This window comes from Parus major, chromosome 1 (assembly GCF_001522545.3).
Source record: "Parus major isolate Abel chromosome 1, Parus_major1.1, whole genome shotgun sequence".
Lineage (NCBI taxonomy): Eukaryota > Metazoa > Chordata > Aves > Passeriformes > Paridae > Parus > Parus major.
Window position 1 is genome coordinate 91,809,743 of NC_031768.1, and position 16,618 is coordinate 91,826,360.

The window sequence follows — 16,618 nt, forward strand, 5'->3', positions numbered from 1 at the left end:
GGGGAGTTTGCGAGGGGTCTGTGTGCTGGTGGCTGCGTGGATGGGGGATTGTGGGGGCTCTGTTCGCTCGGAGGCTCAGGGGCTGCTGTGTGTGTGCACTCCTGGGGAGCTGTGCCCACGCGTGCCTGTCCCCCTGTGCACGTCCCGCAGTGTGTGCGGGTTCTGCAGCACAGCGTGGCCGCTGTGGGGGCTGGCACTGTCCCCCCAGCGTGGGTGCTCACCCGTGGCCCTGTGGCTGCCTCGGTGCCCACGGCAGTGGCATGTACAGCCCACGGCAGCAGCTGCTCATGTACACACGTGGAGAAGTCATCATGCAAACATGGGCTGGCACTGCCTGAGGTGTGGCTGGGAAGGAAGGGTGACAATGATAGAATGAATTGAAAACGGATGCTATTTCCTGCAGAAAATCTCGCTCAAAGACAAGCATTTCATTTTCTTACAGCATTTTTGCTCTCTTTCATATTACACTTGAGCAGCTGTTTTCTCCCAAAACATTATTTTGCAACAGAATTATAAGCTTCCCACATTTTTACAGTACTTGTGGCAGCAACTGTAGCACCCATGGCACGTACTCTAGCTAGCTGTGCTGTAGAACCCAGAGATTCCATGTGGCCCCCAGGGTTATGTGCAGAGGCCACAATGGATCCCAGTCCTCCCAGTCAGCCTGACACACTGCCCAGCACCTGCATGGCCTGCTGCTGAGAGCAGCTGCTGGTCTTAGCCTGTGGTGTGGCACAGAGGATGATCAGGACTGCGGATGGAGAGGTTTCTGCAGCCAGCACCACCATCTGACTGGGTCACACAGGGAGCCATGACAACTTGTATCATTTTTCATCTCTGGAGATGGGAGTTCCAGCTTTTCAGATGCCCTCAAACTTAGGCTCACAAGCTCAAGCAGAACAGAAGCTGGTGGGACCCTCTCCAAAGTCCTCCATCACACCATAGTTCTTTGTGTGTCCTCTCTTATACCTAGATATTGCAGAGGCTTATCTCGTGACCACACCACACCACTACCACACCATGCCATGCCTCCACCCCCAGTCCCCACCAAGCTCACAAACTCTAACTCATTTAGATGCATTAAGGCAGCAGTACCCAGCCAAGGCCAAATGTCCCCTTGCCTCTGCTGTGCTGGCTGTGCATTACATGCCACCATTGGTGCAAATGCCCTTGCTCTGGTTGCATGGGCACACTAGAAAAGTGGCAAAGAGGAGGCATGGTTGTCACAAGTGTGTTATCTACATGTCCATGCATGTGTTAAGACAAATAGTATTTAAGCTAGATAGTAAACATGCAGTGGCTAAAATTTTTTTGTGAGCAGCACAGCCTGCCTGGTGTTCTCTTGTTTATTTGCTGGGCCAGAAGGGTCATATTTTGTGATAAAAAAGGATGCAAATGGTCCCAAACAGCCTCCCCACCATTATTTGACTGTGAGAGATGCTTTTTCTGAAACATAGGTGAGGTAGGGGTAGTAGCTGAACAAAAACTTGTTCCTGAGTTTAGGGCAGGAAATAAAATGGGTGAAAACAGTAGTGTTGTAGGATTCATGTGACAAGCCACAAAAGATGCACATGGACTAGCTGAAAAAAAGAAGCCATACATGGAACATATATTTCCACACAAATCAGCACATATTTAATAATGAAAGAATAGAACTGAGACACAAACAGCTACTCTAGTCAGCTACATTAGAAAGAAATCAGACAAATGAAAGTGTAACAGGATTTGAGGGACTCCAGAGCAAATCTCTCTTGGATTTGCTGCCTTTTAGTCACCAACTTGAGTTTAATAGTGACTGTACTGCTGAGCAAGTCTGTGGCACCAGTGCTCCACTCAGGAGAGCTCTTCACCTCTGCAGGTTATGAGGGAGCAGTCGTACTTCAGTCTCACGGAGCTCTCCTGAACAGGGACTTTTTAGATTTTTTTTTTGGCTCCCCTCTGCCATCAGAAACAGCTTTTCTTGGTAGTGAGCATGACTTCTTTCCTCACAGCAGGATAACATAAAACCTCAGCTCCATCTCCACACTCCAGCATCTTGCAGGGACATATATATGGATAAATGTACACATACATGTGCATGCATGCAGAGATACATGGGCACTTTATGTGCACATAGCCATGGTGAGCCTGCATTTACAGACCCACAGCCATCTGCCCTCCCTGACCAATTATAAAGAAAAGGCTGCCGAGGCTTGGGATTGCAGGGTGAATTTAAAACAGCATCACTACCGTTAAAGCCATCCAGAAAAGGGAGCCCATAAATGAGAGGATGAATGAGAAGATGTCAGGAGTGTTAGCTCTTAATATTCCCGGAGCGAGGCTGCATTATTTGTTGCTGCAGCAGCGCGCTCCTCCCTGCCCCCTCTGACGGAGCCCGCGGATGCGCATGCACACGCGTGCAACTTCATTTCCCACCCTCTTGAAAAATCAACCTCCCCGGCATTCCCTGCACCCTCATCCCTTAGGTGTCGTGCCACAGGGCTGTAAGTGCCACAGTGAAGCCTTCCTCCACCCTGATTCAGAAAATAATTACAGTGCAGCCCTGGGAGGGAGGGAGGGGAGGTGTCTGCTGGTTGGGCCCATGTTTTATTGATCGCACCACTGTGATGAATCAGCTCCTGTGGAGTTGGTGTCTGCCTGCAGACAGGTACTGGCCACTGCACAGAATTACAACGAGTCCTGGATCTCAGGGCCACCACTGGGAAGGCGGTGGAGTGAGCAGGCGTGGGGGGTGGTGTCCAGGGACAGCATCTGCAAAGGTGTGACCCACATCCCTGCACTGGAAGGCCAGCAGCTCCCAGCTGGAGGCACAGCAGGGGTTGGGATGTGGTCAGCAGCCAGTGTTGAGCCTTTCTGCTTGCTCCAGGCCCTGTTCCTCCAGCATGGGTGTTGTTTAGGGAGAGCCACATGCCATTGGAGTGTTGGGCTGAGGGAAGGAGGATGCTGATGAGCTGGCAGGCAGCAGCCTGTAGCTGCGCTGGAGGGAGGCTCACCGAGGTGGGAAGGCGGCTGTGCCCTGCAGCCTAAACCCACCACTGCAGGAGCAGCCTGGGACTGAAGTGCTGTGCTCCTGTGTCGCGCCCATCTCACCCAGCCTCGCGTAATCTTGTCTTCTTTTCTCTCCCTTCTCGCACCCTGCAGGACCCGGCACAGGGAGAGTAGACAACGGCTCCATGAGTTTGGCCGTCCCACTGTGGCTTCTGGCAGCATCCCTGCTCTGCCTACTCAGCAAATGTTAATACAAATCAGAATTAAAATAATAATATTAATAATAATTAAAAAAACAACACGACAACAACAACAACAACACACAAAACAAAACGCGTTATACAGGAGACAGAGCGAAGAGAGGGGAGAGAGAAAAAAGAGGGGGGGAGAGAGAGAGAGACGACTGTTTCTTTCACAACTTTTGTGTGTTCAGGAGCGAAGAGGGGGGAGAGGAAAAATTACAGCAAAGAAGACTCAGCAACATTTAATCCAAAACCTGAAAAGCCGGCTGTCAAGTCATCGACTGCCTAGGTGGCAACACGAAGCGAGGGAGAGAATGGGGCACCAGCAAGGATCGTGTCGCCGGAGGATGCTGCAATGTAAACAATCCAACAAAACCTGCAAAGCCAATCAAACAGAAGATCCCTTTTCTTTTCTCTCCTCCTTCCTCTTTTCCATACTCCCTCACTTTCCTTCCTTCCTCCTCTTTCTTTCTTTTGCAGAAAGAGGTCTTTGCTTCGGTGTCTATAGCCATTTAACTTTTTGGATGCCCTGGGTCATTTTTGTGAGCTAATGCTCAGCCAGTTCATACTTTTAAAAACAAACTAAAAAAAAAAAAAAAAAAAAAAAAAAAAAAAAAAAAAAAAAAAAAAAAAGAAAACAAAACAAAAAAAAAGCCACAAACCAGAGCAAGTCACCTGAAGCTCTCTGCACACTGGTGTCCTGTGAAGAACCCCTTCCTCTCTTCACTTCACCCTGCGCTCATGTGCACCCAGCCCTTGCTAAATACCTTCTTTCCTGTCCCCTTCCTTCATGCAACATCACCCCCACAGGCCTGAACTAAAGCTGTGTCAACTCTACTGAAAGCCTACTTTTCTTTTTTTTTCTTTTCAAATCCTCTTCCTTCCCCCTCTCTCAGTTCAACCAGGTGTCTTTTTCCTGTGTATGCCTGTGTGCGTGCGTGCATGCATGTGTGGCTCTTGCTCTGTCTTCACTCTCTCTCTCTCTTTCTCTTGCTCTCTCTAAGCATGCAAAACGAACAGTCCATGTGTACATATGCTCATCCTGTTGTAGATAATGTCCTGCCTTGTAAGTGTGAGACAAGATGCAGAGAGATCACTTAGATAGAGAAGAAGGGTGAGGAGAGAGTGGGGCAGCTGCAACACAGGTTCACATTGTGTCCCCCCTCTCCTGTGTCCTCACTCTTTTTTTATTTTCTGGCTACCTTGCTTGCAAGAGTCAGTCTGCACCCTTGTCTAGGCTTTTTTTCCTCTCCCACCTCCAACCTGTTTGGCTCTCAGCCTCCAGCACAGTAGTACCAGCATAGCAGCCCGTGCTATGCATGAGTGCTTGCACACACACATGGGGGTGTGCACTCATGTGCAATTGTCCAAGCAAGCAGAAGAAACCAGGACTGGCCTACAACACTATGGACTGAAGAGTGCAGCCACCATTCCTCCTGGGGATGGGAGGCTGGGCCGGTGAGATACGAGTGATGAGATCTTGGACGCCACCAAGCAGCCATTCCTTTTAGGTATAGTGGGCATAGGAACGATACCTCAACATGAAAACCACAATCTGGTCATTCCTAACCATTTCGGTAGACATGCAAAAATAGAGCCAATACCCTTTTTTTGTTGCTTTTGTTGTTTTTGTTCTTCCTGTCCTCCCCGGTATAAAAGGAAATGTAGGCTGTGTAAGGGTGAGTGTGTGTGTGTGCGTGTGTGTGCGCTGTACACCGCTGCTATTGCAAAACTCACAGCAAATTCCACATTTGAAAGAAATTGGTCCAGAAAATGGCCAGGACCTCTGAATGTAAGAAATAAAACAAATGTCAGGTCCAAAATCCTGGGCTCACAAAGAAAGAGCTTAAAATGTTGCAGCAAAGAAGCAGGCAGCATAATTTCCCCTGCTCTTCTCGTACCTGAAGGGTGTTGTGCTGGAGAGTGCCCCACACTTCCCATAGCAGAATCACATACAGAGGTTCCAACAAGAGAGACTTTGGTGGTTCCCAAGTGAGGAGGTGAGAAACAGCTGTGAGAAGCAGGTCTGAGGAAATGCTGGGTGGTGGCTGGAATTCGCCACACCAACACAAGGTCTGCTGCAGGAGCCAGAATGAGCAGGGGCTGCAGTGTCTGTGAGTGGGTCGGGGCAGAGGGGAGAGGACTCTTGTGTCCCCTGGCAGGCCTTTTTTGGAGAGAGGGATGTGCAGGGGAGAGCTTGATTTAGCCCACTGAAGTCGAGTGACCACCCCACGACAGCACAGTGTTTTACAGGCCCTCAGACCCTCAGCTTTCAAGCCGCAGCCCGTTTGCTGCTCTCTGCCCCGGGCGCTGGGGCAGGGGCAGCACGCTTGGCAGCCGTGCTCACATGCGGGCAAGGGGGAAACAGCTTGGCCTCGCAGTGTGAGGAGGGAATACCTGCCAGGTGTTCCCCTGCCAGGAAGGAAAGTGGGAATTGCTGCCTGCGAGCCCGTCCCCACCTTTGCGAGGGTGGGGCACAGCGCGGTGAGGATGCTGCGGCGCTTTCGCCTTGCTCTGCGGCACTGCCGGCGCTGCCCCCTCGCTGCTGAGCTCAGCTGTTCCAAGAAGCAGCAGGCACGCAATTAAACAGGCAGTCAAAGCCTCCTCCCAGGCAGCCAGAAGTGCGGGGAAATTTATTAAAGAGAGACACGAGAGGCTGAAGTTTGGGTGTTTACGAGAGTTGGTGTAGATCTGCTGTGGGATTGAATGGTAATAATTTATGCTCCTCCAGACCCCAAAGCCATACCTGCAAGAGGGCGCAAGTCGAAACTGGTGCTTGAAATCCATCCAAAACATCCAGGGACGGCTCCCTCCCTCCAAAATAGGGCAGTCATTAATGGGATTTGGGCATGTCCTTTGGTACGTGTCAGCCCACAGAAAAATGCCCTGCATCCTTCAGAGCATTCAGACATCCCAGTCCTCATGCCTAACCTTCAGGAGGGCCATCTAATTCAGAGTCTTAGTAACAAGTCCAGATTTTCTGCTGCAGCAGGCCTCCTCTTTCCCCTGGTACAGCAGTGAGCTGATCCTGGTCCCAGAAGCCAGGTCTGGGAGCTGCACCCTTTCCTGCACACTGGCGCGAGGGAAACACCACACTGCTCTTTCTCGGGGCTGTACGCATGCCTGGATTTATTGGCACAGGCTTGTTGAAAAAGGGGGGCAGCCTGCAGTGTCTTGCTGTGACAGGCTGCTCCTAAGGGCTGAGTCCAGCCCACTTCAGGTTCTTTGATGTCAACCCGGTTGCTATGGTACCACCTGTCCCATGTGTTCTCCACATGTGTTTTTGTCACCGTGGGGTCATTCCTGGGCACTGGGGTCACACACATCAGGCCCCTAAGGTGTGGTGGTGCTCATCATGTCCCAGCACCTCATTATCTCACATCTGTTTTGGTTCAAAAGAGTTTTGAGGAGTCTTTTTTTTAGATGTCAAGGCACAGAGGCGTATGGTTAAAAGGGAAATATCTCACTAAAAGAAGTGCATCCATTTTTTAAGCCATCTGGGGAAACAGCCCCAGCCCTGGTGCTGGGATCTGGTCTTTCCTCCAGGCTCTGGGCAGATCTTTTCCTCTGTTGTATGGCTGTGAAGCAGGGTGAAAGCCAGTTAATTGCAGACCTCTCTGAGAAAAGCCACCACTACCAAGTATGCCTGTTGTCTGCAGAAGTGCAGGGATCCCCACTCCTGGCAATGTGTGTTCCGAACAGGGCTGGGGGAATGGTGGGTAGGTTGGAGCTTGATTTTCTCCAATAATCTAATCCTGTGAGTTGGTGTGTGCCTCACAGGGTGCTGTAGAAACCCCCCTCTTTCTCCTGAACTCAAGCTGAACTCAAGCCCTCCTGAACTTTGAGGAACTGCTTGAAGCACCTGTCAAGAGGTGAGCCCAGATGAATATAGGAAACCCAGGCAAGGTCTAATGCCTTTTCCCATTCTTTCTCCCCTCCATCCTCTGATGGAGATGTTGCAATGGCTTTTCTCATGTCTCAGGCCCTTCTCTCTGAAACTGCTTCTCCTCATCATCTCTTTTCTCCATTTATGTTGCTATCTTTCCCATCACCTCCCAAAAAGCTGTGTTCTTGCTTCCTGCTGCCTCTCAGCTGGTTTAGGACCAGGGAAGATGGGAGTTTGGAATGGGACACCAGTTCCTCGAGCTTGTCAGTGTAATTGTGTTTGATTGATGGAGATTTAACATTTAGTGTTATAAAAAGATACAAACAAAATGGAAAAAAAAATTGTATTTCTTCTACTGGTTTGTAAATATTACAAGAGTTACATGAGATGTCTGGTAATGTCCAAGCAGAGGAACAAAAAACTTAGATTTCATATATGGCCCCATAATTGCTAGCAGATTTCTAACCCTTTTCAGATGACCGAGAGGAGGGGTGAAGGCAAGTCTTTCTGAAAGGAACTGGACAGGGGGAACGCAGCCACCCCGAGCCACATGAACTCCACGCATGATTGTAGCATGTTGCTTGGAGCGTGTGCCTGGTCAGATGGAAAACGAAGCAAACGCCTGTCTCTGAACGGCTGGGAAGGGCGACGTGGGATGCTCCAGCCGACACCTGTATCTTGGCAGTTGTGTTCATTTCTGTTTCTTTGCAGCCCCACACTCGCGGGCTCCTTGCTCAGTGATGCACCCTCTCCTCCTCCCCCGTACCCGCTTTCTTCACCAGTGAAGTTGTGTCGCCCCATGCTAGCCCCGAGTGCATGTGAACGTGCCATTCATGGAGATTTCATTGGTGACATGCATTGTGTCAAGAGTTAGTCTTTGTCTGCACATCCTTCTCACACCACTGACTGTTCACCACTTGGGCAGATCGCTCGTGCACTGCTGCTTGCCCCACTGTTGGTCAAAGAACATCCAAGCCTCGCCAGCTCTTCTTAGCTCCAGGTGCATCCAGACCGTGCCCCCGGGCCACCAGGCAACCCCTCTCTGAAAGTCCAAGCATGCAGCATGGACAAAGCCACCATCAAAAGCCATGCGGTCTCCAGGCTGAGTGGAAGGACACACTGGAAGGAATTTGGGGGAGCAGTAGAAAGCCCTGATGAAACAAGAGGATCTGGGAAGTCGGAGGAGTTATGCTAGAATCCTTCCCAGCCCCACCAGCAGATGGTATTTCAGTTCAATTTTTATGCAGCGTTTCATCACTTCACCATTCCCTGGTGAGGGAATATATGGGCACAGGGAAACAGCTCACAGCTCTTCTCCTTCCAACCCCTCGCACCTCTGCTTCCTCTCCTCCAAGCACACTGACCTGCAGCCCAAATCATCATGGTGCTTGATGTGATGTAGCAACTGACATGGGGGATGGCTGACCAAGGCAGTATGACAGAGGAGGTGCCAGGGGGGCGAGCAATTCTCTCTCTCTCTCTCTCTCTCTCTCTATCTATCTATCTCTCTCCTGATGGTGCACAATCTTACTGCTTCTCTGACTCAAGGACACAAAACTTCTTGAGTTAGGGATGCCAGGACCAAACTGTCCTATGGGAGGAGCAAAACTTGAGGCAGGGAAGTGATGGAGAAGCTGGATGGTAATTTCCACGATGTGATGGCAGTGGAAAAGAGTATGGATGAGTGCTGTCCATCATCCATGCACAGAACTCTCAGGTTCACCAGCGAGGAGACCATGGCCTCTCAATGCTAATCTTAGAGAGGCTTAATTTCCAGTGGGATGCCCAGAAGATGATTTTTTTTTAATTGCATGACTCTGCTGACTAAGAGCTGTGTCACACCACTAAAACCTCTTTCACTTTTCCTTCTTGTAACTTGCTAAAGCAGTGATCGGACAGCTCCCACAGCCCCCAAATTTTGCCTAATGGTTGGCTCCCATTAGGGCAGCATATGGTGCTTGCTTGTTGGTTCACTCGCTGTGACAGGGGAGCAGAGCTCATCTTGGTGAGAGCACGTCGGTGTGGTCCTCTCTACCTCTGTGGGTCACGGTGATGGAGTGAGGTGAGGACACCTGCCCAGGCAGGCCTTGGGTGAGAGGAGCAGCGCTCCTAACTAGCCCAGGCGGGTGGGAAGCAAAGGGTCCTTCACTTGCTGCAGGCTTGGGTTAGCTGGTGCCACAGCAACTCAGACTGCACTGCAAGCCTTGTAGAAGAGCCCAGGCAGTGGAGAAGGAGTGGGCAGTGACAGGGGGACATGACTGCAGCACAGGTGGTGGGGGCTGCATGAGCAGCAGGGCTCCTTGGACAGTGCGGCTGGTGACGGGGCAGAGATTGCATCCCAGGAGGGCCCTTATTTCCCTGTCTGTCCTCACGGTGCATCAGGAGCTCCCTCCAGGCCTCCCAGGGCATGCTCACCATGCAGCAAAATGGGCCTCAGTGAGTAAAGCAGTGTGACACCACAGTGGCTCCAGCCACGTCCTGAGGAAAGGGGTGTGAATGTTTCTGTACGCAACAGAGGGGTCACGAGCAAGGCCTACCGAGGAGCCAGCCAGTGAGGAGAGCACGTCCCAGGCAGGGCTGCCCTCCTCCAGAATTGTGACATTTGGTCCCCATTCAGCCACGCACAGGTGCATACGCACACGCCCGCCAGCTCCACCGCGCACCTGCTACAGGAGCGCTCCCGGGGCGCTCTCCTTCCCCACGCTCTCCATCACGCACAGCCAGGCGGGCGCTCGGCCACCTGCTGCTGCCGGTGGCTCTGTCTGCCACACACAGCTACGTTGTGAGCTCCTGAGGAACCGGGAGAAGGCATGTGTGTGCCTGTGCCTGCGGGAGCACACGTGTGTGCCAGGAAAGGGAGGAGGGGGCACGGAGCAGGAACCTGCCTCCGCGGTGCCACCGTCGCCTCCCAAAATCATTCAACCTTCCCAGCTGGAGCCAAGATTCATCCTCTAGACCTTGAGAATGAAGGCCAGTCCCTTCTTCTTGCTACACGGTGGGGTGGTTAGAACTCTCCTCATTAACAGTGTTATATACATATAAATATATATATATATCTATATCTTTATATATATTTTTCCCCAGCACTGTAGACATGAGCTGAACTTCTCTTTAATGAAACGAGAAAATGGCCATTTTATTTTTTGCCATTGTTTTGGTTTTGAAACTAGCTCTGTGAAAGAAAGTTTTAAAAGCGCAAGTGTGTGTGTAAAAGAACCAATCAAAAAAATTAAACAACCCAACAAACAATGAACAAAGCCCAGTGATGGAATAAAAAAAAAAGAAGCTTTTTATTTTTTCTTTTCTCAATGTATTTAACTTCTGTTATCTCGTTTCTGTTTCTTTACATGTATGAATGCTCTGCTCTTCTGTGATCTTAAAAAAAATACAAAAAAATACAAAAATTAAATAAACGTGAAAAGGAGGTAATGTTTCTTCATTTCCCCTCCCTTCCTTGCATAATCTGGCTCGTCTCCTCTCTGATCACATCCAGTGATGACTTTCCAGCCCACAGGGGGAATGTGAGCCAAGCTACTCCTTGCCTCACTTTCCTTGGAGGGGGGCAAGGTGGTCCAGGGCTGCAAGTGGGGCAGGGCCAGTGGCCTGGGGCTGAGGGTGCTGTGTTACCCCAAGCAGTCTGACCCCTTCAGTGCAGTGCCTGGGGATGAAGAGAGCAAGCTGGCTGGAAATAGATGTGAGATGGTGCTGCCAGGAGGAGATGCCATAGGCAAAACTGCAGTGCACACCCCTGAAGTCAGCACTTGCCTTCAGCTTCTTGTTTGTTTTTTTTTTTAATCAGTTAAATTGCATGATTGTGTGTGTGTGCGCAGATAGAGGGTGGGATCAAGGCTGCAGTCCCAGGAGAGGAAGAACAAGGAAGCTGATGGAAGGAATGTGCTGAGGCGAGCACAGGACAGGAACACCAAAAGACAGAGCATGATGGTGGAGATGGTGGAGAGAGAGAAGGGGAGTGGTGGGAAGGAGGCAAGAAATGCTGGCCAGAAAACAGCAGGATGGGCCACTGGAGAGGCTGGATTTTCTGACAAGGAGGGAGTGGGGAAGCAGGGGAATGGGGAGGGCATGGGGCTTGAAATGAAGGCAGCCAGGACAAGGGGAAGAGGGGCAGGAGTCTTGTACCACAGGCACAAGCAGGCATAAAATGAATAGGTTAGAAGGGAGAAGGAGGAAGAGGGCAGCAGAGTAGCCAGGGCAATTTTACAAGCAAACACAGCCAAAGGGATGAAGAAACCAAGAAGCAGGAAAAACCTGGTCAAAGGAGAAAGCAACACCTGGGCAATTTAAATGTTGGAGAACCCAGAACATCTACAGCCAAATTACTATAATGGAGGTGAGCCACATGACTGCCACAGCCTGGCATCTCTGTCCTTCTCCCAGTGGGAGAATCTCTATTTCCTGGTGGCCCCCAAAGACACAACTAATTGTGCTACTGCACAGGGCAGCATGTCCCTGCACCCAACACCAGAGCAGAAGCACGAGGCTGCACATGGCTGCAGCTCTGAAAGGGAGGTGGTCTCATCCTTCCTCACTGCTGGAGCATGAAAAACCAGGGCTTCTTATTTCTGGGTCTGCTCTGCCCACACCTATCTGTTGCCTTCACTACCTTTGTGTCACCTTCCGCTGTCTCTCCTGTTGGCTGTTTACAGTCCACTGGGGCAGAGACTTGAGACCTGTGTACAAAACAGGGGTTTATTCTATGAAAAGTTATAACTAATTTTGTTTCTGGAACATAACACATAGAACAGTATAAGCCTGGTTGCTAGTAGAGTACAGACTTTTCTTAAATCATACAAAATTAAATAAAACCAGAGCTGCCAGAAGCTCAGCACAAACAGTGGGCTAAGCAGAGGTACATCACTGAGCACGAGGTGCAAGCAGGATGGCGAGCATGAACGTGAGTAGCACTTACCACACATTTCCTGTTTGGGATCAAAGAGCAGCGATGGGGTTATGAACCCTCCTCCATCACCATCATTCCCTCCCATGGGGCTGGGAGAGCCAGGGGGTGCAGTGTGGAGGATCACAGCAGAGCTGCTGGGGAGGGTGCCAGGCCAGGGGGTACCACTGTGCTCTATGGATATTAAGGTGAGTACTGAGCTTTACAGGCTGGTCACTGAGGTGGAAGCTGGCCAGGTTTGTGGGGCTGTGAATGACACCAACACTGCCAGGGCTTCACCTCAGTGTGTGTGCTCTGAACACACCTGGAAAAGCTCTTTGCCTTTTTACTTCCACCGCCTTAAAGCTGAGGCTAAAAAGAAGACAAGATAAACCCTGGAGAGAACAACTCCTCTTTTCATTAACATTTTAAATGGTTATTTTTAATGGTACATTTAACTAACACTAAGTTATCCATGGGAAGAGAATTTGGCCGTTAAAACTGGCATCTGCTTAACAAACAAGCTTTGCATTTGGTGAGGCGTGAGCATAACACTAATAGTACTCCTTGCTAACAGCAGACTCATTAACATTAATTCCTGCTTTTACCACCATGAAGAGCTTTTTGTATCTGTAAGAGCAATTATTAGATGTACCCCGTTCTCCCTGCAAAATTTACATAGGAAATTATTAGCAGTGATGCAGACCTACCAGTAAATGAGGACCTGAATTCTTAGCACTTACCATAACTCAAAACTTCCAGAAGAGTAAGAAAAGTGATGAGATGTTCTGGGGACTGTGTTCTTCATCTTTCCTCACCGAGGAACTTGAACTGTGTTCAAGCACTGCTAAATTGCAATTAGAAATTAGTTAAGGGTTATGGTCCTCAAAGGCTACGGGAAAATGTGTGTCCATAAAAATATCTTGCAATTCAGCCAAGACTGGCTTTTTCTATCCAAAGCAGACATTCTCAGAATGGGCAAAGAGCTGGATTTAGAGAGATACACTGTGATGGATAAAACATGAGAACTTAAGGTGCAGCCTCACCAGTACCCAGTACAGGGGCACAATCACTGCCCTGCTCCTGCTGGCCACATTATTTCTGACCCAGTCCAGGATGTCATTGGCCTTCCTGGCCATAGGGGAATAAGATGACTCATGTCCAGCCACTGTCAACCAGCAGCCCCTGGTCCTTCTCTGCTGAACAGCTTTCTAGCCACTCTTCCCCCAGGCCAGTTTCACTGCACGGGGTTCTTGTGACTCAAGGGCAGGACTCAGCACTTTGCCTCACTGAATCTCGTACCATTGGTCTCAGCCCATCAATCCAGCCTGACCAGAATCCTTCTGCAGAGCTTTCTACTCTCCAGCAGAGCAACACTGCCACACTCAGTGTCATCTGCAAACTGACTGAGAGCCAGCTGAGCTTTCATCTGAAAGCTGGAAATTGCATTGATTTCCAGAGAAACACCTTTTTATTGGTCTGCTGTCTGTGTTATGAACCCTGTCCACACATGGCAGGTGTGGTATCTGTAAAAACTTGAGAACACTTTGGAGACTATGAGCTTTACACAGTGCTTTCTGATGCTTAATACTTTCAGAGTATATGGTTTGTAGAACATTCACTGCTTCCTCTTCAAAAGTGTCACCTTCCCAGTTCAGCTCAAAAATGGTGCATTGACCAGGAAACAAGAGGAATGAATGGTTGAAACATTATCACACAGAGGAAGGCTAATTGAAATGCATAATAGAGTTGTCATTCCAATAACCTCAATGATAAATCTGATTTTAAGTCTTTTAAAATGCTACAAATGATTACAAAATGCTGACCAGGAATAATGTTACTCTGCCAGTAGGAAGCTTCTCCAAAAATTTTACAGGGCTGGAGGGCAGCAAGGCTTGGTTTGGTAATCACACCTCAGCATTGATCTGCTGCTGCCCCATTTTGGGTACCAATGTTTTTATCCAAGTCTGTGCCCAGGATTCTAGGATTGCAGTCCCCTGATACCTGAGTTGACAGGATGCAGTACTAGCAGTGGGAGAGTTTTGGAAGTCACTGGTAGAACTGGATGATCCCACCTTTTTCTGCCAGCACAGCACATTAATCTGGGTTTTCCATCTCTTGGAGCCCAGCCTCACAGGCTCTTTCCTTCACTTGAAACACATATTGCAACCCAGTCCTCCCGGATGGAGAAATCCCTCCTGGACCTGAGCCTCTCGAGGATGCAGCACAGACAGAGGGTCAGTGAGGATGCACAAGGTACTTGACACAAGTGCAGGAATCCAACAGAGCTTCAGTGCTTCTCAGTGCACCTGGTCTTCCATTCCTGTAGGAATGTTCATTGTTCACTTGATGTGGCTTCCATTGGGCACAAGTTGTGGAAAACAGGCACTGAGCAGTCATCCAGAGCACCCATGAGCTGCTGGCAAGCTTGAGCTAAGACTATGCATCCTCTTTGAAATGTGGTTTGGGAAGCCTGTTCAAAGGCTGCCTTGCCTGCCTCTGGCTCCACTGCCCATTGTAGAGTGGCCCTAGAACTTCCAGGGATGAAAAACCTCTCCCAGATCATCTCACTGCCTGCTGACTTTACTGGTTTGGTGACAAAGCCAAGACAAGCCCCTTCCCAGCACCAGTGCTTGTGTCTTGGTTGTCGGTCCAGTGAAGGGAGGGATGAGCTCTCCACATCTTTCCACGGTCAGTGGTTTACCCAGCCTGGAACTCCTCTCAGCACAGAGCCTCTCACACCTTCAGCACATCCTCCTGCCTTTGACCAAAGCTCTTCCCCGTGGCATAGGGGAGAAGGTGTGCAGAGGTTCACTGGTGAAGGCAGCTGCTGGTGCGAGCCCCTGCTGCAGCCTGGGCTCTCTGGCTGTGGCTGAGGCAGGGCAGGAGCGGTGCTGCCGTTCCCACACACAGCGCACCGCGGGGATGAGCGCAGTGCCACGCTCTCCATCCATCTACTCTTGCAGCTAGTGGGACAGGGCTCTTCTGCAAGGCTTTTCTGGGGCAGCTGTTGGCACAGCAGAGCTGCTGACAGGCATCATGGCAAGGCTCCCACGCTGCAGGATGGGGCCGAAGCTGCCCCGGCTGCGGTACCCAGCACAAGCCACAGTGTGAGCGCTCTTAGTGGGGCAGATCGTGCACCAGAGCCCTGCCAGGCCTTTCACTGCCAACTGACCGGGCAGTGAGCAGGAGGAGAGGCTGTGCAAGCACAGTCTGGGGCTGCTGTCTGCTTGAGGATGATATAGTGGGGCATCTCCCTAGGGAGATACATGTCTTGGAGTGCCCCAGGACCCAGAGGGCTATGGAAAAGATGTGAGGATTTGTGCTGCTGGCTGCAGAGACGGATCCGCTTCCTGCGGGCTGAGGAGAGCACCGGCAGCCGGGAGCCAGCTCCTGACTCCAAGCAAACCTGAATCAGCTTGAGGGCAAAGATCTCAAGAAGCTCAGAGAACATTTTCAGTGTTGTGCAAACCCTTCCTCTTCTATTTGTTACCCCCATTAGCTAATTGAAATGGAAATAGAGAAAGATATCAAACATCTCTCGCAAGAGGCTGTAAATAACTTGCAGATAAAGGTTCGCTGCAATTGTTATAAAGCACCTCCTTGGTCCCTGCCCTAGGCAACCACCCCTGGCAGAAATGTGTCCTTAGGAACAGGAGGGATGGGGAATCCAGAGGCAGCTAGATCAGACTAACAGCATCTGATTGCCACTGAGTGATAGCTGAGTTAACAAACCAAGAGCTATTAAGGAGAATGACTGAAGAAATGGGGAAAAAAAGGCACTGGAGGCACTTTGTGCCTCTCATGATGGCTTTGATGTGGCAAATGAGGGAAAATTAGCACCAGACAGACAAATGGAAACTCATTTCAGGAGGCACCGAATGAGACAAAATTGCAAAGAGATGCTCAGAAGATTGATTGCGTAGCAATGAAACTTCATCTCCCAAGGAAGCCAGTGCTCTCACTCACTCCCTTGCTCACTGTCTGTACTCTGAGAGTTCTCTCTTCATGCCCTTATAGTGATCCCCCTTGGTCTTATATAAATACTAGAGCTGAGAAAACAGTTATTCAGAGCAGGAGTGTGAATTTGCTTTGGTGCTATCCTCCCTCCCTCCTTTTTTAATTTGCATCTGCAGCAGATTTTTACTGCATCAAAGGTGAACGGGAGCAGGAACTCATCACTACTCCAGTAGCCAAAATCTGTTGTGTTCAGCTTCTCACAGCAGTCTGAGAAACTGGGACGGTCTGATCACAGCTGAGGTCAGGGAGGTTTGGCTTGGGACACAAGGAGAATGGCTGTGTGAGGTGGCTTTTGCTTGTATACCAGAGGGAACAGTCCTCTTCCTCAGTCACTTGGACAATTAAAATAAAACATTAATTAATTAATTAATTACAAAAAACAGTAGTATCTAATATAATATATTAATATATTAACATATTAATATATACCGTATTATATATAACATATTAATATATTCATAATAATTAATTTAATTAATTTCATTAAATTAATGAAATGCTGAACTCTTTTCATCTCCAAAGCATTGGCGATGCCATTGCATTATTTTGCTTTGTGTCTGTGACATGTGGTTGTTTGGCAGCCTTGTA

General features: G+C 49.6%; 1 protein-coding gene across 6 annotated transcripts in view; it reads left to right on the top strand.

Moving 5' to 3' along the window:
• The window catches only part of LSAMP (limbic system associated membrane protein), a 979,827-nt gene extending 974,979 nt beyond the window's left edge, over positions 1 to 4,848 (top strand). For all 6 annotated transcript variants that reach the window (XM_015636537.3, XM_015636566.3, XM_015636520.3 and 3 more), the window contains one exon: positions 3,142 to 4,848. In XM_015636537.3, the coding sequence (XP_015492023.1) occupies positions 3,142 to 3,239 (98 nt within the window). In that variant the 3' untranslated portion in view covers positions 3,240 to 4,848. The remainder of the gene's footprint in view (positions 1 to 3,141) is intronic.
• Positions 4,849 to 16,618: the final 11,770 nt, after the last annotated feature.